The sequence below is a fragment of the Lepisosteus oculatus genome, chromosome 17 (assembly GCF_040954835.1).
Source record: "Lepisosteus oculatus isolate fLepOcu1 chromosome 17, fLepOcu1.hap2, whole genome shotgun sequence".
Classification (NCBI taxonomy): domain Eukaryota; kingdom Metazoa; phylum Chordata; class Actinopteri; order Semionotiformes; family Lepisosteidae; genus Lepisosteus; species Lepisosteus oculatus.
In genome coordinates, this window is record NC_090712.1 from 3,887,874 (window position 1) to 3,915,835 (window position 27,962).

General features: G+C 39.7%; 2 protein-coding genes across 2 annotated transcripts in view; both read right to left on the reverse strand.

Moving 5' to 3' along the window:
* Positions 1 to 287: 287 nt before the first annotated feature.
* LOC102699166 (solute carrier family 22 member 7-like) lies at positions 288 to 13,824 on the reverse strand. Its single transcript, XM_015362403.2, has 10 exons — positions 13,373 to 13,824; positions 10,885 to 10,988; positions 9,191 to 9,345; positions 7,232 to 7,400; positions 6,093 to 6,216; positions 5,799 to 5,908; positions 5,014 to 5,228; positions 3,794 to 3,902; positions 2,615 to 2,821; positions 288 to 2,135 (listed from the first exon to the last, which is right to left on the reverse strand). Exons 1-10 carry the CDS (start codon positions 13,733 to 13,735, stop codon positions 2,042 to 2,044), a joined length of 1,650 nt encoding a protein of 549 aa, XP_015217889.2. The 5' UTR covers positions 13,736 to 13,824; the 3' UTR covers positions 288 to 2,041.
* A 6,166-nt stretch (positions 13,825 to 19,990) lies between these two features.
* Positions 19,991 to 27,962, reverse strand: part of LOC102682254 (tau-tubulin kinase 1) — a 60,339-nt gene continuing 52,367 nt past the window's right edge. Inside the window, exon 15 of the mRNA XM_069179853.1 lies at positions 19,991 to 27,725. Coding sequence (XP_069035954.1) covers positions 27,278 to 27,725 — 448 coding nt within the window. The 3' untranslated portion in view covers positions 19,991 to 27,277. The remainder of the gene's footprint in view (positions 27,726 to 27,962) is intronic.

Below are 27,962 nucleotides of genomic sequence, written 5' to 3' on the forward strand. Positions count from 1 at the left end.
AGACACATGTACCCAACATCCCTATGCTTCCTCTCTATATTTGAAACCACCTCTGTCAAGTTCATACCACTCATTTTGACAGCAGCCAACTGCAACACCAGGGCTGGCTCCATGCCTTTTGGGACATTTCCTGCGGAATGGGACGTCCTTTCATCCAACTGACCCACTGTGGTGCCAGGTGCTGCTCACGTTGTGATGTTACTCTTTATCAAAACATAAACATGAAGAGCTTGTCCTGGGTAATGTCTTGAATACATTATGGTGGATGACGGAAAGAAGAACAAATGTTGGACAGAACCTGGTTTAATTGTTATGTACAAATAATTAACAGAAAAAGAAAAGGAAACTTTTAATGTGGTGCAAAAGTTTAAAATTATGTAACACCCTGCACCATGGTTGAATTTAATTTTAAACAGCTAAATAAGATCTAGAAAATGGCAAAATGACCAGAAATAACTGTTTGTTTAAACATTTAAACTTCCTTTTTTTAGACAGTAAGATAGTAGTTAAACATAAACTTTAGTATTTAAACATTTTCATCGTAATCTTAGTTATATACTGTAGAAAGAAACATTTCAAGATAATTTCCAGGTTATTTAAGAAGAAAAAGAGCTAAATACAGTATTTAAAAGCACTTATTGCTTAGCACCTTCAATGGATTTAAAGTTGTAAGTTAGTTTCCTGTCTTTATTGATATAGATATATAGCTTAATTTTAAACAGCTAAATAAGATCTAGAAAATGCCAAATTGACCAGAAATAACTGTTTAAACATTTAAACTTCATTTTCTTAGACAGTAAGATAGTAGTTAAACAAACTTTAGTATTTAAACATTTTCATTGTAATCTTAGTTATATACTGTAGAAAGAAACATTTCAAGATAATTTCCAGGGTATTTAAGAAGAAAAAAAGCTAAATACAGTATTTAAAAGCACTTATTGCTTAGCACCTTCAATGGATTTAAAGTTGTAAGTTAGTTTCCTGTCTTTACGGATATAGATATATAGCTTAATTTTAAACAGCTAAATAAGATCTAGAAAATGGCAAAATGACCAGAAATAACTGTTTAAACATTTAAACTTCCTTTTCTTAGACAGTAAGATAGTAGTTAAACATAAACTTTAGTATTTAAACATTTTCATTGTAATCTTAGTTATATACTGTAGAAAGAAACATTTCAAGATAATTTCCAGGTGATTTAAGAAGAAAAAGAGCTAAATACAGTATTTAAAAGCACTTACTGCTTAGCACCTTCAATGGAGTTAAAGTTGTGAGTTAGTTTCCTGTCTTTATGGATATAGATATATAGCTTTTTCAGGTATATATGCAGTAGAACCCATCTTCTTTGCTATGTTTTCTTCTCTAGTTTGGGGCTGTGAAGGTGTTATACATATGTCAACTGTTTTCATATTCTGATTTGGAAATTGTTGGGAAAAGTGTGCTTAGGAAAAGGAATAGCTGCCATTAGTGGAGTGTGCTAACTGAAGGCAGATCCCACCAATTGGCTGAAATGTAGACTGAGCAAATATGTTCCATGATTGCCAGAAAATCATCTTCCTGAATGTTAAACTGACAAATAGATAACAATGCTTTGCATTTATATAGAAGTTACATCCAAAAAGATCCCAAAGCATTTTACGTTGTAGGAGATTCACTTCAACCATCCACAGAAGTGTGAAATGGACCTGAGTGACTTGCAACAGTCATTCGGCACCAGCAGCTCCACGGTACAGTAGATCAGGGCAGAACCGATGAACTGCTTCACTAATTGAATTAGTGGGGAACTTTTGGGAGGTCAGATAATGCAAGCCCAGAGTGGAATTCAGCTAGGATACCAGAGTTAATGATACCAGAGTCTTTATGGTCCCTTTACGGATCCTAATCAGTAGTGGAAAGCTTCAGAGCACACACAGACATGACTTGACTGAATATAAGTGGCATTCATTATTCCAGTCCTGCAGGACAAAGCCAAGGGTATTTCATTCCAGTGATACCCATTTGGCCCAGGATCAAAGCCAACTTCCAGGGTAATACAAATCCTTTATCCTCTCTCAGTTCCATTTGGGGTCATTGGTAATAAATGTATGTCATTAGGATTCTCACAAGTTGTCTGGCTTTCAGTATTAGATTTATGCCTAAAAGTAAAAAAAAAAAACATTTTGTATTAAACTACCAGATAAATACACAGGTGAAAAGACAGATAATAGGTTGGGCTGCAGTGAACAGATAAATTAAAAGCAAACAATTACTGAACTTCTTCAGCTTGTTAGAAAGAAATGTAACTCATAACATTTTTTGTATTCCTTTCTAACCAGCTGTTGGAGGGCTTTATCAATCATTTAGATCTTCTGTATAACATCAAATCATCCTTTCCTTTCTCATATAGAAAGATAGACATTTCCGAATGGTATTCTGATTTCTGTTGTTTGCTGCAATAGTTTGATACTTGTCTGACTGCATGTAATGAAGAGAAATATCAATTTCTTTATAATAGGAAATCAAAAATATAAAAAAGACTCTTCACATCCTGCCCATGCACAGTGGATAAGGATACGTTTCCATAGGCATAAGCAGAATTGCTGCAAATAATAGGCTTCTCTTGAACTGTAAGTACCTTCCCTCTTCGACGTCGGTGACTGTCTCCGGCAGTCGGATGCCCAGAGTTTCGGACAGCAGGAATACGATGCACCCGCAGAAAACAGCCATTCCCGCAAAGACCAGGGAAGGTGCGAAGGTCCAGACGTCTTCCAGGAGCATGATCATCGGCGCCAGCGAACCCCCCAGCCGGCCCATGAAGGATGTGTAACCTAGACCACACTGCCTGCTCACAGAAGGAGAGCGCTCATACACATCACTGAGCATTGCAGAAAAGCCCGTGGGAAACAAGAGTTTTAAAGACCCTAAACACACAGAAAGGTCTGGAAACGAGAGGAGGACTTTAAGCCAGTCTGGCTCCTTTGATTTCTAGTAGCTAGAACCAGGATCATGTTTAGAAATTGGAACTAGCCAGGTATCTTGCTGCAAACCCTTACCACCCTTAACAAAATTGCAATAAAAGTGTACCAAAATACTCCCTGTTCTCAGAGTACAAAGCTCCAGTGCTGTGTGACAGTAATTATAATAATAACTCCTTACACTTATTCAGAGGTTTTCTAGACACTCTACTCAAAGAGCTTTACATGGGTCATGGGGATCCCCTCCACCACCACCAATGTGCAGCCCCACCTGGGTGATGTGACGGCAGCCATAGTGCACCAGTACGCTCCCCACACACCAGCTCTCAGTGGGGAGGAGAGCAGAGTAATGAAGCCAATTCATAGATGGGGATTATTAGGAGGCAATGATTGGTAAGGGCCAACGGGAAATTTGGCCAGTACGCTGGGGATACACCCCAACTTTTTTCAAGAAGCCCTGGGATTTTTTAGGACCACAGTGAATCAGGAGCTCAGTTTTATATTTCATCTGAAGGATGGCGCCTTTTTACAGTATAGTTTCCCCATCACTATACTGGGGCATTAGGACCCACACAGACTGCAGGGTGAGAGCCCACTACTGGCCCTAACACCACTTCCAGCAGCAGCCTTACTTTTTCCCAGGAGGTCTCCCATCTCTGCACCGACTAGGCTCACACCGGCTTAGTTTCAGGGGGTTGTCAGTTGTGAGTTGCAGGGTGATGAGATTTGAACAAACAAGTATTTAAACTGTGTATAGAGCCCAAAGCAATCAATTCATTAGGACTCATGACTGCTTCAAAACACACCGTAAGCAGTTGATCGCAATGGAGTGTTCTTACCTCAGGACGGTGGGGTACAGCTCAGTGGTGTAGAGGAACGCTGTGGTGAATGCAGCTTCTGAAAAGCCCTTTCCAAGAACCGCTATGATTGTACGTAGAAGCCCATGATCTGAGGAAGGAAGAAGCGTGCTCTGAGAACCCAGCATGGTCCCACTTAGCTCTAGGTTTATAATAATAATAATAATAATAATAATAATAATAATAATAATAATAATAATAATAATAATAATAATAATAAATAAGATGTATTATTAAATATCTTGTACTAAATATTACAAAGGCGATCCATTAAAGCGTAGCTTTTCCTAAAGTATTTCCAGAGCGCTTTCAATTATTAAATTAGAACAGATAGCTGTGGAATATCCAATGTAAGACAAAGGGTGCATTCTGTGAATTCCTTATGAATTTTGATATTAATGGAATTCAGTGTCACCAGAAAAGTATTATAGTAAATTTAAAGAGAATTGAAGACTGTCACATGAATAAGGCACATGAATAAGGCATGAATAAGGCTATTAAAATAATCTGACATTACAAAAGTAAGAAAGAATAAATGGGTTGTACTGTATGTCTTTACAATAAACATCATTAAAAATTTAAAGTTGCAACATTCTTATGATTTCAGTGTGTTATTTTGTTATTGGAAAGAAATGGGAAGTTATTGAGTTACAAAATATATTGTTCTTTCACGATGCGTTCTTCAGAAGGAACTTTTCATTCAAAACATTTTGCAACTGTGCAAATTGTCTAAAAAATTGAGAACGAACAAGGAGGAAATACTGAAACATATTTAGTTGTGTACACACTAGGTTTTATTTTTCTGAACAGTGCTAAACAAGTCAAGCAAACCATCAGCAGTGCTGTGTGTTTTCCAGGATGGGGACAAAGCATTTTTACATTTAATTTTCATTCATAATCAAAACCTTTGTTTTCTTTGTGTCCTATGGTGCAAATTGAATTTCAAGGGGAGATTTGTGTTTTTTTAAGCACAAAACCTCAACTGGTTTTCACATGGAAGCAATCAGTGGAAACAAACTCTTCCTACTCTAAATAAATAATCTGGTTCCAGCCAGCTACAGATGTCATATAAAAATACAATTTGACACAACTGATAAGGTCACTACTTGTATAGGATAGCAGAGCCTTTCTCTTTAATGAGACATAACAGATTGCATTGGTATTACGTCATGTTTGTAGGACAGCTATGTTATTTCTGTTACCTGTAGGGATGGCTGTATTAATTCCAATCAAGATTCCTGTGATAATAAGGGACCACGCCTGGCCGTTTCTTCGCCCAATTGCATCAAGGACAAAGTAGGTACCAACTTTGGCAGGCACCTCGATTGCAGCATATATAAAATGTGTGAGGTACATGTTGACACCAAACCCTGTGATTTTGAAACTGATGCCATAATATGTGAAAGCAACTCCAAACCTATGAAACAAAAAAAATGAAAGAAGGTCGAATTAAATTAACGCAATTGGATTGGAAACAATTCAGCCAGGTGCTGGTAAAATGCAACTGAGCAAATTTTCTTTCAAAAACAGTCCGATTAAAAATGTCCACTGAAAGCCTCTGGCCTTGATTCCTGCACTCTGCACACAGCCGCTGTGCTTTGGAGGTATTGAGAGAGCTGTGGCTGTGTGTGACATTGTGGGGACACTGAAGGAGCCATTGGTACTCCTGGACAGTTTCTAAAAGTAAAATACAGTGTGTGGGGGGGGTTAGTCCTAAAAGGTCATTTCTGATTTAAGGTCTGTTAATTTTAAAACAAAATATGATGATCTTATATTATTAAGCTTTACTTCACACCTGAAATACCTTTTTCCCTTCATACCTCATGTTGCAGAGTAAAGCAGATCGATACTGAGGTAAGGAAGTCTGTGAATCTGTAACCAGCTGGCTCCTCCTCAGGACTGTGGTTTTGCCTGCTGCCAACTGTGGAGTTGCCACAGGAGTGTTGTTAATTAAGGGAAGAGACAGAAGTTTACATGCTGTTCTTACCAGACAAGTCCACAACAAAGAGTAATTCTTTTCATTTTCGGCGTCTTGACCAGATCCAAGTAGGAATAGGTTGTGTTGGAATCCTCTGCTATCGTTACTTTGCTCAGTGCCTAACCAAACACAGACACAGAAAATTGGGAAGCAATTTTAAAAGAGCATAACATGATTACCCAAAAGTGGAACTAGGTAGCTGCATAAGAACCATGGCATTGAGGTTATTGTCTATGGCTGCAGTCATTGTCATTCAGATTCACATTTGACATATAGCTGCTGCAGTCTGTGTCCATCACTTACTTCTGTGTTCATCATGGAGGATGACCCCTCTTTGCCATTCATTTTTGCACACTGAGACAGATACTTATGAGCCTGCTCCGCTTTCCCATTAGCTAACAGCCATCTTGCAGACTCTGGGATCCACCTGGGAAGATAAACACAGAGGGAACTATGTACTGTACCATCACACAAGAGTATCAGATAGCCAAGGGTATCAGATAGCATCACCTATTGTAATGCTTGAAAAAAGGCTTGAATGAGGAGTTCATCCTGCAGCATGCTTAGTTAAGTGTGAATTCAGTACTAGTCAAGCTCACTATGGCTTGTCATCACCCATGCAGCAGCTCCTTGGTTTATTCCTACCATCCTTATGGTCTTGCTTTCATTCCCCCAGCTAAGAAGGTTAAAAGCAAAGCTGTATCTCAGACTATTCACACACAGAACTGCTCAGAGCCTAGGCTTAATATAAAGGTACTGAATGTATTTCCTCAATCAAGGCCTCCAGCTGTGGTAAAGCAGTAGTTATTTAAGCAGTTATTGGGGTTATAGGCATCATGCTACAAGCCTTCTAACTATAATTTTGGGACAACAGGATTATTGGCAGCTGCCCCTTGAGTAGGATTTGTTTAGATTTAGGGTTAGAGATGAGGGACCTGCTGAAACCATACTGTCATGGGGAGCTACAGCAAACACGCTGAAAAGCTCACAGGGGAGGTGCAGCGCCCTTTGAGCACCAGAGGCAATACATAGCTTCCACTTTGCCCCTTCCATGCCTGCGAGAAGATGAAAATCAGCCATTACGGCTGTTCCTTTCTTCCAGTTTTAATACTGCAAACTGCAGTGCTGTGAGAGTGGAAAGAAGTGCTCAGATAAATATACCATATCATGCCACAGTGCACCAATTTAGAACATGACTTTGACTGCAACATTCCTTGTTTCGGTTGACTCTCGTTCACATGAAGACAGGGCCTCAGCTGCTCTGGCTGCAGTGAAGGCCAAAGGCTGGATTGCTGAGAACTGCAGACTGTTTCGGATCACCGCTGCTGTGAAGATGGTCATGCTGGTTTGTTCAAATCAAAGTTTATTTCTCAAATGCACAACAATACAGCACGCAGCAGTTGTTGCTGGCAATGAAACGTTTGTCCAGCCACTGCTCTTACCACCAGGCAACGATGGCAATGAGACAAGGGGACGTTGCCGCCAGAGTCAGCTGCCTCCAGTCCCTGATGAAATAGGCGAGCAAGGCCAGCAACATGTTGCCAACCGTCCAAGACAGGCCATTGATAGTGCCAGTAAAAGTGCGATGCTCAACATCAGTCCATTCTACACCTGGAAAAAAGATGAGAGATTGTTTATATCATTTTACATCTGTAGCTGTGATTTTAACTTCTGCTCTCTGAAACGTGTGAGGGAGTAAAGTGGAGAACTTTCCAATCATCCATTCCTGGGATATGAGTTTTCAATGAGAGCTCATCTCCCCTGTAGGCAGATGGCCTCCCAGTTTGAAGTTTAAAATTAAAACCAGAACAGAATTTAACAGAATCCTACCCCTACTTTTTATTCAGAAAATCAACAATTACATGTTGCTGTATTAATCAGATCTGGAATTGCCAGTTTCTCACGTCCCTGCTCACAATTGTGAACCCCCACAACTGCACCCAGTGGAGAATGAGGTGATACATGCAGACTCCTCCAATCCACCTGCCTTCAGGTCACTATGCTTTTTACACGCCTCAGGTATCCTCTACTGGGGGAGAACTGATTGGATAAGAGGCGGACTCTTAACCAATAGCATTGAAGCCTGTCAGCCCCAAGAGTCCCTGTGTTGCGGAGAGCCCAGAGAGCCCTCTGATCCCAGTCTACACTCAGAAGACCTTAACCATTTGTGTGCCCTTGTTTTGGGAATCCCAGTCCCAGGCTACTGGAGACACTATCCAAGTGCTAGTTTCTGATCATAGAACTCAGCCTGTGCTCAGGAGAGCTGAACCACTTGGCCCTACCCAGCCATCTCTTGTGCAGTCATTGTAACTGTGTAGGACATCACCCAAAGAAAACCAGTAAGAACTGGGTCAGCAGTGTCAAGAAGTAGGTTTGGCTGGTCATTGGCTGCGATCAGCGATCAGCAGCAGAGCCAACAGTGGTTCTTTGGGTTCCTGTGAATGAATGAATGAATGAATGACCTTATTAATGGAAAGAACAGTGAGTTCAGTCTCTGTTTTATAGCCATGTTGAGATAAACATCTTTAAGTACAAATAATTTGAATTGTGATTTCAATAAAATATGTTATTGATGAAAATGAAGTAAATTTACAGGCCCCAGGGGCTCTGAGAAATGGTCGGTATCCATGTGCATACACACATATATTTGACAAGGAACGCCTTGTGTGGTAAGGAGGTTAGGGTGTGTGTTAAAACTATGCAGTCAAGCTGAAATCTGGATATTCTGGAAGAAATTCATCATTTCTTCATCCAATCACAACACTTTGGAGAAAGAACTGCCAGTTAATTTGCCCTTATGAAAGATTGTGTAAAAAGCTATACTACAAGTTGCATACTTACATGCCACATGTTGGATATGAATAAAACAAGGACACTGACAAGCTCAGTTCTCTTTGAGAACGAAAGCTGGTATTAAGAAATACATTTCCTTTTTTAATCTTAGATTCAAGATTATCAACTAATCAGCAAACAGGTGCAGATACAGTTTTATAAATGAAGATTCCTTGAATTATTTAAACTTTTTATGTTTCTACACTGAAAAGAACAGACGTTCTCCAATCAGAACTGGAGCTGGTCATTAAAATGTCCAAAATGTAATAGCAGCTTTTATTCCTCTAGGTGAGAGGCAGTGTCCAAGGACTCCTTTAGTTCCTCTAGTTCCCCATGTACTGTATACAGTATTGTGTGGAAGAGGTCTAAATATAACAAAAAGTATAAAGTGGGAAGGAAATCACATGCTTGTTTCATCTAGTGTAATTTCTTAAGTAATTTCCAGTCACCTGCTGAAAAGACCATATAAAATACAGAAATCCTGTAGGTCAAAATTAAAATAATAATAAAACATTTGGGCTACAGCACCCTTAATGTTTGGCAGAATAAGAAAAACCAAATTCACTTACTCAAGGCAATGGAAATGATGGACATTCCTGTCAGGGAAATACCACACAGTGTCCGTGTTACAGCAAACATCACATAGGAGACAGAGAAAGCGCTGATTATCCCAAACACAGCAGACGCTACGAATGAGACCAGGAGTATGGGTTTGCGCCCAAACCTTCAGACACAAAGCAGAAGGAAAAATGTGAGCTCAGGAGCTACTCATCACAGTCATCATTCTCCACAGCAGGACAAATCCCCTTATATCTATATTATATATATATAAAATCCCCTTATAATGTTGGATCCTCCGGTTATTAAAAGCATGGTATGAGTCTTTATTTGGAATCCCACTCTGACACCTACTGTTTGTTTACTAAGCTTTATGAAGGCTACTGTTTTCAAGGTAGAAATTCCACAAAGTTTCTTTTTACTAGAAGTATTTGTGTATTGCTGTACACTTTGAGTAACCACCATTCATTCTGAAAATGTTGTCAGGGTTATCAGATGTAACCTAACCTTTCCAGATGTTATTCATGATTCCACTAAAGAAGCAGAATACATCCACAACTTTATACTCAGGTATGCATGCTGTATCACCCAGATTGATCAGTACAGTAAATATACTGTCCAGTCTTTGGTTCTCATGATTATGCCACAGTGACTATGACTGACTTATGGACAGTTATGAATGTGTTCCACAGAGAACTAAGTTGTGTCACATACTGTACAGAGCATTTCTTATTTTAAATACTGTTACAATTGCATAAAATACACCATGTGTGTATAAATGTTCATTTATTTCAAGGAAAATGTAAACTGCAGAAGCCAGTTTTATCTTGCCAGCTGTTACATTTCAACAGATAAAAGGCAGACTGAGCAAAAGGTAAATTATTGTTTCTTGAGTCAGGCTTCTAGAACCCAGGTTAATTAGATTTAATTGCTCTTTTCTTTTAATGAGAAAGAAGAAAACAATGCACGTTGTTACAAACTAACTTATTGTCCTTTGGTGGAAAGTTTTACTGGAGTTTAACAGCTGAAAGGTTTCATGAAACAAACATATTTGTCATTACACTGACCTGACTTACTGTAGGTAAATCATTCAGTGGTCATTTTTATTCCTGGTGGTTTGTTAATGATTCCAAAAACACGCATCTAGCGACATTCTTTTGATTAAAGATGACATTTGATTTACTTAAGTAATCATCTTTATTTGATACGTGACATTTTTCAGGAAACAATTTTCCATTACAGTATGTTTCCTTCTGGAGCCTGAGAAGTTCAAAAGACATGATGTTCCACAGATATAAAAAAAACCTACTATATATATCAATAATTAAGCACAACCAGATCACTGTACTGCACTTACATAATGTTCAACACGAGTTCTGAAATCTGTACAACACTTCTATAACCCCCAGCATGTTTAGAAATATGTACTGTAGACTGTTTACATAAGGCTCAGCATGAGTTCAGAAATCTATAAGCAGCTGTATTTCTGAAAAGATTTGCAGTGTTAAACTCATAATGAATACATTTTAATTCTATAGTTATCACTACCAAATAGTCCTACAAGATTCATAGGTGTTTACTATGTTACTTGCTATCTACTGTACATAGACAACAATTAAAGACACAGAGAAGAATTAAGACACAAAGTCAAAATCTTGGGATTCCTAAACACCATTGACTGAAGTGAGCGACTCTGAAAACGTACTTATCTGACAAGAAGCCAAATATCACTGCTCCTAGAGTGACTCCAACAAAGAAGAATGTCGCGAGAGCTTGGTTCAGTTTTTTGTTGTCACACACCAAATCCCACTGTCAATGCAGAAAGAGAAATGGTTAAAAACCTAAAAGAAAAACCATGCATTCAAACAAAGACATAATAGTCACCAAACCCAAATGTGAAAAATTAAAGGGGGTTTATTGAATAATTCTTAACATTGCTAGCAGCACTGGATTCTGAATACAAGCGCATACTTAGAGTGCAAATTGTAGTCAGCATTGTCAAATGACACGATTTACAAACTATTTGCTAACCAGTAAACATGCACAGACATTTGTGAATTGTGAATTTTACTATTCACATGAAGTGTATTTTACCACATTGTTTGACAGGTGGATTGAATAAAACAAACATTCACATGGCAGAAGTGCAAAGAATAATTTCACTGGCAGATTTACTGGCTAATTTTGCTACAGAATGAAAACTGAGGCTATAATGTCACCTGCAAAAGCAATTAAAAAAAAGAACAGACTAATATCACACTAATGTGAGGCAATAATGAATAAGGACATTTTTTGATGTGCATCAATATGAATATGCACTGATGACAAATGCTTGGCACATGCATTCAGCTTCAGCCCACTCATCTGGTAAAGGCTGCTGCATGACTGACATAAGGAATGGCAATTTAAATACAGTACGTCTGTGAAGACATTGTAAACCTTCAACAAAAACCTTCACACAGCTCCTTCCCCTGAACATCAGTGGGTTTGGAACCCCTGTATCCCCAGATTTACAATCGGTTCAAGTTTTCCTTTGATTCATATCCTTTCTTTCTCAAAGTTTGCACCCTTCTTGCCTTTGCAAACCATAGGGAAGTATTATAAGAGAATGGAGTGTAATTGTAGCTGGCATTCATGGAGGCAGTTGCGAATCCTCTACAGTTCCTTTGGCAGAATTGATACTTAAAATCAGAGCTGGTTAATTCTGATCAACAACCAGGTTAAGCCTAATGTCTAGTTATTTTGGGTTTGAAAAACATGTACAAATTTTACTGGCAAACCAGAGGGAATATTTTTTTACATACCTATCTGTTCCAAATTATTAGCACCTAAATTAAGGCTACAAGCATAAAATATTGGGCTCAGATACAAAAGTTTTAAACCATATTTTGCAAGATGAGTTCAATATACTGTAAATAGCATCTAGTTTTATTTCATTACTTAGTGCTATCCAGTATCAGCATTTGTTTTAGCCAGTCAAAACATATAGATTGTTCTGTTCTTTCTTATAGTCACAGCAAACTCAGTTCCTCAAGTAACACACGATGGGCTGCATGCTCCCAACATAGAGGAAATTTCTGCAGTTTGTTAACATACATTGCCCCTCTTTCGTCAGACGAAATAGTTTGAGAGACAAACACACTATTCAGCGGGCTCATCTAACATGTGATGTTCATTGATTGTGTGGTGAATAAGGGGAAAAGTGCTCATAATATCCATCTCTCCAGCAAGCTGTGACACAGAATAAGCTGTTTGTCTAAAAAACACTTAAATAACAGAATGTCTGGAATAATTTCACTTCAATTACTTAATCAAAGACAACATTACAGTGTCGAGGGAAACGTGCTGCTTTGAAAATCTCAGCAGACAAGCTCTGTTTACCTGTGTGCAGTACACAGGTGGCAGCTCTTAAAGAACTTTTTTTAAGGAAGCCCCCAGCAAGCAAGATTTTTTCATGGTAGTAGAAAGCAAGTTCTACATTCTCAGTACATATGGTCCTATTCGTTTTAGAGCTGGTTTTCACAGAGACCCTTTATTCTGCCTGGGAACACACCTACAGTACATGCAGGCTGCTGCTTGGGTGTCTTGGCCTTATGTTGGTCATTATTTTATCTCAGCAGAGATTTCTTCTTCCAAGAACATGCGTTAAAAAAACTACTTAAAATACAGAAGCCTGAAACTGTGACAGCCCAGGGCAATGATGATAACTCAGTAGAAAACCACAGGTGTTGATGTCACAGAAAGATTAACTACTTTAAGTCTAGTCAGGTAGAAAACTCAGATTCACTATTCAACAGCACCAGTGCAGACTCTCTGGCTGTCTGGAATTCTTAATTAACAAGAGGAGAGCAGAGTGATTCCAGCAGGAAACGCATCGGGCATGAGGGATAAAGGAAAATTCCCAGGATTGTTTTCCATTTGACTACATCTTTTTAAATATGACACTACAAAAACTGATAGTGAGAGAACAGCAGTCTCAGCAATCCCCAAATGAACACTGACTGCTGTTTCTTTTTGCAAGCCTAGCTCACTTACAGTCCTTATTCTTTTACACTTCAGACTAAAATCAGTGTCCATTTGACATGGAACGGAGCTCCTGGTGGAGCTTTTTTTTAAAAAAAAATCCTTTAAAAACGGATTTGAACCCGAGGGAAGGGAAATGAAATGGAAACGTGCAGCATGGCGTAACTCACCTGCGTGGCAGTGGTGGAGTGGAACTGTGAGTGGTCGTACACCCAGCCGTGCTGGCAGGGCACAGCAGAAGAGCTGTTGGACAGGTTCCCGACGGGATACAGAAAGGCAGAGCAGGAACTGGGCGAGCCATCGGGTTTCCGGGGAATGGTGTGCGCGAGTATCCCGGCCTCAGTTGCTTCAGCCAAAGCGCTGCCATTCTCCAAGGGTGGGTCGGCACAGTGGTGAGGAGGCACGGCAGAAATGAAGTTGTGCAGCAGGAAGTGAAGGGGGAGGATGATTCTGGGAATGCAGAGGAGAAGCACCACCATTCCCTGGAACCTGGAGAAGGCTCCCACCTCTTTCAGCAGCTCCTCAAACCTCATGTTGACCTGGAAGAGCAGCGAGTGGAGACCGACGGCGGCGAGCACTCGCAGGGAGTTCAGGGGGATCGCCAGGAGGACGTCCTCAATCAGACAGACACACACCACATGTTTAATTTGATTAACAGTACTGCCCTCACAGGCAGATGGGAAGGGCAATCCTGTGACACTGTTACTGAACTGATTTTGTTACAGTCTCCTTCTCGGGGGTCACGTTTCTCCATGAAGGTTAAGGAGCAACAAATACTTCATTATGTGACCACCTCATGAGACAAAATGAAAAAGGTCGACTACACATCATATCTTGTCAGCTTATCATTATAAGTTCCTTGCATAAAGGTACCAAAGGAAAAATATTATACAACATTTTTTGCTAAGCATACTGTACAACTTTTGTAAAGTAACTATGTAAAGTTGAGGTTACTGTTTGTTTGCATGGTGATCATTACCAGCCTTCACGATATTTAAAAAAATTGAAAAACCCAGTTCCAGCATTTCAAAGCGTGAATTGAATCAGCCAGAATTGTGACAGTTGGAACCGAATTATCTTAATCTAATCTATTTTATGTTGAGCTGCTTACTAGCTTGTTTACTGTACTAAAGTTATCCTTATCTGAATAACGTTGCTCATCCCATCATCCTATAAAGAATGTGCTGTTAATCAAGTTAAACATGTGGTGTTTAATGTGGTATTGTAGAAACATTTAGTTGCTAAATCGTATTGTTGCGTATTGTCTCCATCAGCATACAATTGATGAGAACTCTGATGCCATGTTAAAGATCTTTTTGATCTTGAATCAAAAACTTTCCAATTGATTCCATTAGAAAAGGTTAGGATTGATGGAGCTGAGGATTTACAGTCTTTGTATGCTGTTCATGAAAGAGGCAGCTTGCATATCAATACCTAAGAGACTACTGTGTAAGACATATTGCGCGTGCCGTGCTGACTAAGCTTGTGAGAAAATAGACATACATTTCTTTAGCCAATAACATTCCCGGAAGTGCAATGTTGTACCTTATAGTCAAACCTTAAATTGCGACTATTAAGGTGAAATTATGGTGTTGTGGTGAAATTAACTAGGAGCACCCAGCAATACAGAAAGTCTTCAGATGTATTTATTGCAGCTATTGTAGAGGCAACTAACTGGCTTTCAACCCCCAAACTACACTTAAAGAGATCATGACTTGGCAAACTAGCCCCCGACTGGTAGAGTCATGCCCAGTCTTGGACAGACTCTAGTTTGTATCCATATCTCCACAGCAATCAGACGAGCCCCCACGGTGTCTGTTAATTCTCCAATCAGTTCCACTGGTGCACAATTAAACCAGTACTTACCTTTGTTTATTTAAAGACCAGTAAGGGCAACATCACTCGTCCCAGTCACTGAGTCTATTCTCGTGGTTTGCCGGTCTGACTCCTTCTTGGTTTTGACCAATTCTCTTGATCTCCCTCTGCGTTTTCTTTCTCTCGTGCTTCCACCCGGACTCTTCCCGACTTTGCTTTGAACTTCTTCTTGTGTTTTACCTGCTGGCTTCCTTGCACATCTTTCCAACTTTCTTGGCTGGGTTTTGCTTTTACCTACCTGCGTACAACTTACAGAACCGGAACTTGGATGGAGCCTCATGGAAATACATGAAGTTAGGGCTCCCTTCCAAACCACACAAACAGTGAAACCCACCTCATTCGTTGAAAGTAGAAGTATTGCTTTCGGTCCAAAGATATGGCGCTTTTTTGGGGGGGGTAGTCATGTTAATGTCCTTCAACTGAAGGAGAGGATAAGAATCTGATCACAGGGAGGTATTGTACCCCCCACAGCTTAGCTATACATTTTCAATAAACACTGAATGGTTAATGTACTTAATAGTTTGCTTGATGTGAGGAGGCTTGGCACCATTCCTCTTTAACTGTAGATATGCTGTGCACAAATTGTAACAGAGCATTGATATTGAAAGGCAATTACTTTGTTTTAGCTGAAGAGATCCTTGTAAACTACTTTCTCAGTCTTTCCAGAATGGGGGAGATTTTTCCCATTTGAATGACAGTAGTTGATCTGTATCATTTGTGTGTGGGTTTGTGTAATAAAATTTAATCAGTCTCCAATATCTTAATGCAATTAGAAATGCTGCTGTGTTAACCTAAAAAAGGGAATATTACGATATTACTTTTTCCTGAAAGATTAATTAATTAGCATGTCATAATACCTTGTAGGGGTGTCAATATTTTTTTAAAGAAAAAGTAATCTAAGGAGTTTCTTATTCTAACATTTTAAAATATAAATGCCATAAAAAATTATGTTTAAAGTTTTAACCCATCTTTCGAAGTATGTATTTAAAAAGATTAGAACGACAAACTCCTTAGAAGACTAGTGTTTTACTCTTTTTATGGAATAGTAATATATAAACATGGAAAGGTTGTGTTTAGATGATCATATTGGAGACAGATTTAATTTTACTATTAAAACTAAATTACTCAATACTGAACTTCCAATGGCACAAACAAATTTGGTGGGCTTTACTATTTGTGGTGTTGGTAGGGGTGTCAACCTTCACAGAGCTGCCTAAGGACCACTGCATTTACAGTACCAGGTGCCAGGTAACAGGGACAGTGCAGGAGTGCTACTGGGCTATGATAGCAATAGAACACAGACATTTCCCAGACATTCTATAAGTTACTTATCATACTCTTTCAGCCAGAATAAAAAATCGTAGCTTCAGAACCTTGGGCAAAATGCCCAGTCTGACTATCTTGTTTTTGACTTCTTCGTGGACTCACTACTCCCTTCACCTACCGTTATTTTACAATGGTTGGCTGTTTTCCCAGTGTACAAGGTCCCCTAACATCTGTTGCACGTTGAAAATTTTAACTCTTGTATGCGCCAGCACCTCATGCACTATCAAGCCTCCTGCCTGTAATTTCAGTTTTGCTTTCCAATGTCTTTTCCATTTCGTTAGAGTCCCGTCTTCACTTCTGTTCATGATTTTTAATAAAGTGATTAATGGCAGGCTTCCAAGCTCAGATCTAGGTAAACAGTCAGGTCAGGGTATCTCCCTGATGCATTCAAAATATATATATATATTCTTTCAGAAAATATATATTCATATCTTTCAGAAGTTTCTATCATTGTACAGTATATCTGTGAAATTGCATTTAACTCTAGTTAAAGGATTTCTGCTTTTTCATTACATTATTTTTTCATTTTATTTTCCTTTTCTTTTTTTTGTTTAAACAGAAAGTAATGCTTCTTTTTCTGTGGTGAGGGAAACCAATCTACTTAATTAATTCAAACATAATCATTCTGTTTGTCTCCTGTCTTTTTACCAAGCATACTGCCACACCTGGCAGCATCAGAACAGGGAATATTTTGAGGGCAGCTGGAAACTGACTCTTGTAATGGCCCAGTCTGCTCATAGAGCTGTTAGTGTTGTGCAACGCTTAGGTCCTGGCATAGTGTTAAAGATCAGATGATTCCAGCTTCATGAAATCGCTGTGGTTTGATTGAACGTGGTTTGATCTGACATCACCCCTAAAAAACTGCCAGTGTTTATGCTCAAACTGTACTGATTTCACGCTGTATCTAATTCCCGAAACTAAACTGATTCCTGTATTTTTTTTCCCCCACTTTATTCATCTGCCACACAGTTCCCATTCATAATTTTAGTAAAAACCTTTCCTTCCAATCTGCAGTTGCAGTTCGGCTTTAGTTAATTTTAGTGTGCAGATCCCTTTCCCGCAAAGTGGAGTCCCGTGCTTTGTGTCGGGCCTGCTATGGGCATGCTACACTTCATGCGGTTCCAGAAGATACTAAGCTCTCACTTTCCCAGACCATTACAAAGTCAATAAAGCCACTGTGGAGGTGTTATGCCACACCACCCACCAGGATGGCGGGGGAGGTCCAGGAGGTGTTACGGACCCAAGAGCAGGGGTGACACAGTCCAAGGGTAGTGGCCAGCACCCCCCAGAACGGGCTGGGCTTGACATGGACAAGAGCAGAGAGGAAAACCAGGGACAGGACAGGCCTGGCTGGTCTGCACCTGGAGTCAAGCAGAATGGGGCATCAGGGCGGTCCACCAGGAGGCGCCTCAGGGGTGGAGCGTGCGCTCTTCTGGCGGTCTTCTTCAGAGTCCTGTCGGAGGGGAATTAGAGAGGCGCGCCTGGGATCAGGCTGGGCAGAGTGTCCGCAGAGGACCGGATACAGTGCAGAATCAAAAAGAGGCAGGTCGGGACATGGGGCAGGCAGGGAGGCTGACAGGCTGAAGCACAGTCCAGAAGTTGATGGCCGGGCAGTACGCAGGCTGGCTCGAGACAGGGCCAGAGTGCAGGCTGGGGAGAAAGAGAAGGACCGCCAAGCTGGCAGCTGCGTAGGGCCCACGGCCGGGCACAGCACCCCAGGAGGACTGCCAGCCTGGCATAGCAGCAGATCCCACTGCCAGAGAACATGCAGAGGAAGAATGCAACGTGACATTGGCACCACGGAACCACAAGTGAGTCGTGTCCTGCAAAACAATTCCAAAGCGTGATGGGCGTGTCAGGGACCAGACGTGTGTGCTCCGACAGTGGGGAGCTGCTTCACCAAACCCACAGCCGCACTTAACGGTACCGCCAGCAGAAGACCCTGCCGCCCGCGGCACACAGCAGGCTGGAGAGGTGCAGCTGAGCACAGCGAAAGAGGAGCTCCTCAACCAGAGCCCAGGCAGGTCAGGATTTAATCAGGCGATGGGGAAAATGCAGGCGACGGGAAATGATGGCTGGTTGTCTGTGAGTCAGGGACAGGGCAGGGTCTGATAATGCAATAGCCGACTGCCAAGGAGAAACTGAGGAGGTCTTAAATAACCTGCAGCGCCTGATTCAGGGTCACTTCTCAATATAAGCAGGTGCTGCGAATATCTCCAGTGCAGGACAGGCAGGAGAAGGGAAGGGTGACCCGTGACCCTCTGTGGCCAATTGGACACACTCCATGGGGAGGTTGTGACAGAAGGATGGCAATTTGTCGGAGGCTGCTTCCTTTTCCGTTCCACCAATCGGTTTCACTCTGGTTAATCCAATTACAATCCATGGAGTTTTAAAAATTCAGGAGGCTGTCAAACCTTAATCTCACCCAGCTCCACCTGCCCATGTATAAGTATCACGCTTCTGGCTGACTTGCTTGTACTTCTCATCCACACAATCCTCCCTCCTCTGCAGCAGGAGGGGCTCATCCTTCTCCCAGGGGGGAGAGCAGGGGGTTTTCATGACGTCCCTGTTCTTAGAGACAGGTTGTCGTTCTCCTCACCCAGGTGAGTTACCCCCAATAAAGCTCACTACTTCAAACCATGCCCGCTCTTCAAGTGAGAAACGGATTTAGAGCCTAGGGGCTTTGTATATCACGTAATTTGAATTTCTTCAAGGTTTGTGGGAAAATACATTTTTCAATCAACACAAAATCTTCCTTATGTGCTAGCCCACAAGCTAGGGTGTAAGGTTTTACAAAAAGGGGTACACAAATCACACTATTTGAGGGAAAGTATCAGCTTCACTGGGATAGTTTAAAAGTAAAAGTAAAAAAAAAAAAGATAAATCGCTTCAAACCACAAATAATCCACGGATAGTGTAACTCGAGAGAAGAATATAATTAAAGGCATGATCATTGGTAGGATAAAGAAATCCTTTCAGATTCATTTAACATAAGAACATTCAAAAGCCTTAGCAATTAGTTCCTACATAAACATTGGACATTGGACAACTACAGGAAAAAGTGTATGTAATGTGCTCTGAATTTGGCTGTAAGTTTCTTGTGTAATTTAATAATGACATTTACAATGTTACCAGTCTTCATAATGCAGTCTGTCCCTTTAAAAGTCTTTGGGAAAGGAAGACTTGACACATTCTGAATCCAGGTCAAAAAGTCTTTTTCAAAGGCAGTGCACTCTAGGATAAAATGTCAAGATAAAAACAAATCTATTGAAACCATAAATATCAAAAACCTGTACCCTACCCACACTTTCCTCTCACATTGAAAAATGAATGCTCAGTTCTAAATGGGATCTTGTAACTGAAGATTTACCCAAAATAAGGTAACACTTGAGTTGTATCTATCAGTACCCTCAAATGCATTTAATTTACAAAAAAAACCAACAACTTTATTTTAGCTGTACTGAACAGGGGGGAAATCCCAAACTTAAAAGCTATTCTGAACACTTCTCTGAAACACTTGCAAAAAAGGAATGCATAAAAATAAAACAACCATAGAATCACATAAAACAGCAGGCCAACAACAGTAAAAAGATATGCAGGCTTTTTAATAGCATGGGTCTGTAATTACCTTTTAATAACAAACAATGGCTGCTTTCTGATACAAACAACAGTCCACACTGGCAGATCCTAGAGACAAAGAGTTGGCTATTAAAAAAGAACAAAAGGCTAATGAGTTCTCACAAAACCTTCCAAGAATAATATGACACTTTTAATGGCCAGTAGTTATTTGCCATGCAGTTAATTTTGCTTTTTTCATTATTTTTTACATTCTATTTGCAATGTGTAAACATTATGTAGCTGCTTCCTTAAAAAAAGCTAACATATGCAGGCACAAACTTTTGAACCAAAAACTTTTGAACACATACCGTACTTCTCACTTTCCTTTGTTTTGCCTTTTTTTAAACCTTTTTTCCCCATTATTCGTGAGTGCAACAGTGTACATGTGTTAACCATTTAAGTGAATACATCACCAAAACGTCTCTGGTTGGGTACCCTGATGTTGTACAGTGCTATGCATTGATGCCACTGTCATTAACACTCATCTTATAGGAGTATTGGGCTACTAAAGCAGAAAGGTAAAGGTTAAAGGCTTTCCTCTACAATATTTGAAGGAAATGATTGGGTATTCAGTAAGCAGAAGCCAAGCACTGAAAAATTATAGTTTTATCTAAAGCTAAACGCCTGTTTTGTGGTTTGTGGCAAATTGTTTTGAATAATAAGCCACTGAATGGTTACATTTAAATGATAACAAAAATGTTTTTTTCTTGCTTGTTTCTTGTTGTTAATTGTTTTTAATTTGTCATTAAAATACTGCAGAACCTTTCTTTTTTTTCTTTAGGTGATAGTACATAGAAGGCGTCCATCAATGCTAGCTGACAACCCATGCTGTAAGTAAACTAAGTAAACTCCAATTTTCACTAGTTGTATGAGGACAGTTCAGTGCTTCCTGTCTTCCAATCTGGGTACACATCCACTGATAGTGAGTGGATAGTGGTGCGAGCACGGGATGTGTTTATGTGTTTAAGGATTATGCCCACTTCCTTTTGAAAGGAACACCTTAGAGACACTAAATGGTGTTGCATCAAAATGTTTCTTGTTATTTTATGCTTGTTTATCTGAGTTGATTTTGACCTGGACCAACTGAAGCTGGTCCAACTGATGCTGGAGAAGATAACTACACTTTATCAACTTACAATTCGACCACAATGATCTTAGAAACACCAAACTGATGCATTAACACAAAGTAGAAGTCCATTCACTGACAGGTCACATAGTACACTCTTTATAACTTCAGACCAGCAGCAGTACATTTGCAATAAAGGTCAGCATGCCAATTCAATTCGTTTTTAATGTATAATGGGGTGAATGCATTTCAGCTGTAAAGCATTTATTGAGAAGTTTCCAGGTACACCATGCTTAAAATTTAGAAGAGCTAACACACTCTTTTCCAGAAAACTTGCACAGATCGATGAGCTTTAATGTATAAGACAAGTACCAATAACAGCAGCTGCCTAAGCAAAGCTAAGGAAATGTATAAGATGTAATTTCTGACTTCACTGTTCTCTTGGTCTCTATTGTAAACGCAGTTTTGATATAGAAGACAAGGCCAATTGGTTTTATAGTTTGGAGTTTTCTCACAATTTTATTTTGATTCATTCAGTCTTATAGTGTTATAGGTTTCTCTAGTACACAGTGCTAATAAAATATGCATACACTATAATGCTAAAATGTTTTGCCTGTTGCTACGTATGGTCTCCCCGCAAATACTAATTCTCTTCAAAAAAACTTTTCATTCACAACCCTGCGGATGAAACTCAGACCTCTGATTGTCAAAACTGCTGTAATGATAATGACTAATGAAAATGACATAATGATAATGAAGTTTAATACTTTAAAATTACAAGAAGCAAAGAAAAAAGGCTCCTTTTCTATCTCTTCAAGGCGAATGTCTATGCAATCAATAAAGAAATCATTTTTCCTTCTAACTCAACTGGCTAATGTCTGCACATATTTGGTAGTTATTGCTACTATAAAACTCTGTATATGTGTCTGATAACTCTAGGTTGGATTATTGCAATGTCTCAGAAGAAGGATATTTTTAAAATCTAACGTAGTTTATAATTTGTGCAGATCAATAAAGTAAACTGAAAGCACAACAATTGTGTTTTTTAAATTACGTTAGCCTTTACATTTAAATTAAGTATGCATATTATAGTTACAAAGTTTACAGATCCAACCTATTTAATGTCCTTTTACATGATTGATCTAAAAAGCGCATCAACAGTCTGATCAATTTACTCCAATAGAATATTACATACATTTGTACACTTATTAGTACAATCCAATAATATTCGTAGCAAATGGTTAAAAACAGTGGCCCTTCGAACATATTTTTGCTGTAAAGATCTTGGTAAAGGAAACACAAAGAAATACCAGGCTGCATGACCATGGTGCACTGACGTTGCTGTTCCACAGTTTTCACACACTGTATACAGTAATTAGGAGAAATTAGAAATAACAATGACACTTCAGAACTTTAGTACAACACTATGATTTGGAGCACAAAGCCAGTCTAATAAGAAGGATTTAGAGAGGTGTGAACTAGCAGACCTCAAAGCAATGGAGTGGATTATGGTCAAAAGTCTAACAAACTGCTAATACAGAGATTGATAAAGGAAAATAAGACACTTCTTTTTCTAAAAACATTCCAGTTTGGTTTGTTTGATAGGATTGTCTCAAGTATACTCTTGAACGACGATTTAATGTTTCTATGTAACACACAAGAATAAGAATTATTGTCCCTCCATGACAGATTGGAGAAATCTTTGACAACTGATAGGACATAAAAGAGGATGGTCAATTCGAATTATGTCACTATCAATGTGTTTAAAGTTTATTTAGGCTTTAAAGCATACAAAAGTACGGCTTATTAATGGTCTTTCATGTGTAAGGATCTAACTGGATCTGTCTGGAACAGAAGACCTAGCTGTTGTCTGTGCCGACACAACTAATGCTCTTGCTGTGTCAGAACGTCTACTAAAGCATTGAAAACTACTAAAGCTAGTACTTTCAAACAACAAGGCAGAGTGCAAGAAGGGGGAGAAAAACTGCAACCATATTAGAGACTCTGAATGGGATAGGATAGATATGGAGAGCAGATGACATTTTAAAGATATTCTGCATGAAGTACACAGAGGATTGATCTGAAGTGTAGGTAGAGAGCAATGACAAAGAAAGCACTAGATCCAATGGTTTAAAAATACATTAAAAAGAAAAATGATTTAAACCCAGCTAAAGAAAAGAAGCATACTGAATTGCAAGCACAGGTAAAAAATAAAAAAAGAGATTAGGCCAAAAGGGAGCTAGAAAAGAATATTGCAATGGAGATATAACAGCACAAGAGCAGTAAAGAATGGAGAGTCTCAGGGATAATACTTGGAGAATATGGAGAATGAAAGGTGAATTAATTAACTTTAAACAAGTGTTTTTCAAGTAAGAATTCGAGAACGACGCTGAGGAAAGACTGCACTTTTGCAGCTGTTTTGCTTTGGGTTTCCATGTGTCTTGAACAAGCTACTCAGCTGTGTTCCTGAAGGCCTTTCATTTACATACCTCTAGGCTAGTTTCTGTCTTATGCATGTTTGTAGCCTTTATATGCTCTTATGTGCCAATGGTGACTTAGAATATCACAATGGAATCAGACTCCAAGAGGAACAAAAAAAAGTTTCAAGAGTTTTTAGAATACACTATTTATCACTGAACCATTATCTTATTTAGGGTCATTATTCAAATCTTAACAAATAACATACAACTTCAGTTATTATGTTAGTAAGGCATACACATTTTCGTTTTTGTTGTTTCAGGAGTTTATTCAGCCTGCTATTATTACTAAAACAAAGAAGACTAGAATCGGTTTTACATTAGGCAGTGTTATGTGTGTGAAGACACTGATGCCTGTGGTTCACATTTTCTATTTAGAATTCAGAGTGGGTGATTTGAGACCAGTTCAAGATTGATTATTATTCCTGGGTGTCCCAGGCTGAATTGATTAGTATGTCTTGGTAACTTAAATACAGTCTGCTTTTCTCTTTACTTCAGTGACACTGAGGACCTGTCAGTGGAATAAACTCTTAAACCATCAACCCCAACACCTTATGTCTCCCCACTTCACTTACTGATCTATCCAGAAATAGCATCACAATGAATCTGAATCATTGTGCATCGCCTTGCTTTCTCCTCTGTTGACTTCTCAGGAATTTAATACTTTTTCTACCAAACCCACTGTCAAACAATCACAGACAGATATGCGACTCAGAACACTGAAGACTGATACCAGTATTTTTCGTGTTACGGTCTAGTCCTCATGGGTGTTCATGCATGTGTTCTATTTTGCTCAACGTCATAAACACCCAAATGCCTTTAAAAAAGAAATAAAGAGATACTTTGTATCTTTTTTTCTTTCTGGCCAGATAAAAATAAAAATGTTTCTTTTTCAGAAATAATTATTCTATATACAGTACAGACTTTACTTAAATTATTATTACTAAACACCAAAAATGAGTTGTGAATTATTAAAAGGCATGCCCATTTTAATGGAAGGCTTATAACAAAAGTCAGGGCTTGGTTCAGTGCTGCATATTCCAAAACCTTGGAATTTATATACATATACATATGTACACATATATATATATACAGTATACATGTACATATACATAAATTCCCCTTAGACCAAACAAACATTTCAGGTTCACTATGCTTATTCAGAACTCATTTGAAGGTAATGCCTGAAGCCATGCATAATTAAATAATTGAATAAATAAATAGAACATTCTATTAATATACATTTTTAAATACAATTTATATTTAAATGAACATTAAATTACACTCCTTTGTAACACCATGACCACCATTTTTTGCACTTCATTTGTCGAACATCTGAATGGTTTGATTTTGTCCACGGTGAATTTAAAGTGAGGTTGAGAAAAACATTTTCCTATCATGAAAAACACAGTAAATAAGGAGTGCTGCAGCTATCTCTTTGCTGCGCTAGAGTAGAAATGGACAAGAACTGACCTCTTGCAGTCCCCAAACAACTATACCACACACAAAAATTCACAGCTTTCACAGAAGGGCTGCGTTTTACTTTGAACCTCTCAGGTGTAAGTGCTCTGGACTTACACACAGGTGATATCGGATAATACTGAGCTCAAAATAAATGATGACGTTCTGGTGTTCAGGTGCATAGTACTACAGTACTACACATAACATGGTCCACATGTAAGATACCTCTCTAGATTAGAAATACATTTCTCTAAGGATCTTTGGCTGCAATATGTGATAAGTACATTTTCTGTGTTAAACAATAAACTGCAGATGGTGTATGGAATACGCAGCAGTAACAACTTAAAGAATTAAGTGAGTACTTGTACTTCACTTTAATGGAATTGCAGGAGTTAACAAGCAAAATGCTGTGAAAGTGCACATATGTATTGAACAATATCAGCTCCTGTGAGACATATTGACTACAAGCACGTCAGAAGATGAGAAGACATCCACAACTATTTGACAAGGGCTTGCTGGCAGAAGTATTCAGAACGAAAAGAAAGCTGCCTAAAATTACCTCGATTCAGTCATGGAAGCAATACATATTAATTAAAAAATGTGGTCCCAAAATGAAATGATTGTATTAACCAATTTAGCACAAACGATCATGTCCTACTTATGAAGAAAGAATATCCTGGAAGCTCTCATAATACTAACAAGGTGTCTTGCATGTCATTAATATCTTTAACATGTCGGATTACTTTCTATGAATTTGGAATGAAAAGACACCTTGTTTTTGTTCAACAAGGACAGACAGGATGATGAGATTGGATTTACGTTATGAATTAGTCTGTTCCTTTTTATTTCTGCTAATACTTTTTGTTGGGATTTCGTCTAATGATGAATTGAAGGGGCAATGCCAAGGTTGACAGAGTAGATCTTATTTGCATTGCAACTTAAATTGTCATAAGTAGGAATTTAGTTGCTTTAGTTACTGTTGGGGACCCTATATCTAAAGCAACATTATTCAATCATTTAGATAGTATAATCCATGTTTTTGAAATTCCATTTATTGTTCAATGACACCTTCTCTGTGTTTATGGATCATATACGGATGTTGTGGTTCAATGGTTCTTACTCCTGAACTGCTGTGTCTGCTGGCTGTTGCTCCAGCTCACTTCTTAATTGCAGGCTAAGTGACTGCAATTTTCATCTTTAATTGAAGCACATTTTAAATCTGCTTTCAGCACTTAATACGTTTTTGGTTTTTGGGAGGGACATGTTATTGGTATCAATGTTTTGCCAATTCCTGCGCCTCTGAACTCCCCTCATTCAGGGGTGTGTGAGCTGAAACTTTGACCAGCTGGACATAAGAAGAGTGTTTGGTACATTATCATTCTGTTCATCATAAAGAGGGAGTTTTTAATCAGAAATGTGAAAAACAAAATTCTCAATTGGTAATTTGTGGAAAAAATGTCACAAAGTTATGTACTTTGAAGTTGTTGGAGAAAATATAATAATATAATATATAGCATATTAATATAATTTAGGTATAATAGAATCGGCGCCCCGACTAGCTCTGTTGGTAGAGCATGAGACTCTAACCTCAGGGTAGTGGGTTCGTGTCCCACATTGGGCACCAGCTCCTCCATGTTGGAGGTCGGGCACAAGACTAACAACCCTGTCCCATAAAAAACGAATGTTATGGGAACAGCAACAGGATGTTGGGGTTCTTTTGAAATCAAGGACTGAGTGCAGAAAAAAAGTAAAAAAAAAAGGCAAGCAGATCAAACACGTACAACAGGGATTACTGATAATAAAGGGCCCGACTGGAAAGAAAACCAGCAGACACAGGGGCGCCCCCGGGCTTGGACTGAGAACCACTGCCTAGCGGGTGAACTAATGCAAAGACACGAGGTGCCAGTAAGTGTGTCAGGAACTGTGCGCTAATGAGACCGCACAAGTGTCAGAGGGCCACGATGCCAGAGCGATACACAGTTGGTAACAGTTGGGGTCGATTGCAGCCGTGCCCGTTTTTTGCACTTGAGCTAGTTTTGGTGACACGGCCCCGCATCGTCAACACTAATCCGTGTCATTTGTGCCGTGTCCAGTGAGGAAACCGAGCAGACACCTACGGCCCTGCAGGATGAGACAGAAACCTGAAATGTTTATTTGGCCTGGGGCGGAGACCTTGAGGCGAGCTGGACTTCTGAAGGAGACAAAGAAGCAGGACGTTACCGTCGGGCGGCTGGCGGTTTCAGAGTGAGTTATTATCTGGCGGCAGCCTTGCTCTCGGCGGCCTCCCGCCTCCCCCTGGTGAGCTGCGCCAGGGGCTGGGGCCTGGGCTTCCGGGCGGGCCTGCTGCTGGCAGGGGGCGGCAGCGTGGGGTCCTCGGGCGGGGCTCTGGGCTTGAGCGGGGCCGCCGTGTTCGCCCGGAACGAAATGAGCTGCCGACGCACCTCCGCGGCCTGGGGCGGGCGGCGCTGGCGCGACGGGGAGGGGCTGTCCGTCCGGGAGGCGGAGAAGCCGCGCGGCGAGGCGCTGAGGCTGCGCGGGGGTGGGGCCACAGGGGCCCGGGACGTCCCGCGCACTGGCATTCGGGGGCTGCCGCGGTACAGGGCGGGGCTGGCCGAAGGCTGGGGCTGAGATTGCATCGGTTTTGACCTCAGGTCGTAATGGACATTCATGCCTGCATTCCCTGGTTTTTGCATCTGAAGCCTGGAAAAGTCAGGAAACAAAGGTAAGTCTGTCCTTTTTTGGAAGGCAGTAAAATCTTTTACTCTTATGATAATTACTATAAATGGTTTTTCTTTTGGTCATATTATCTTGGTGCTCTTCTTTTCTATTACTTATTCTGTATCCTGTTTTGTGCTACATTTCATATTGTAACATCAATGACACAATGTGCAACAGTTATTTATACTCGTGCATGTAATTGCTTTATCTTTTTGCGAT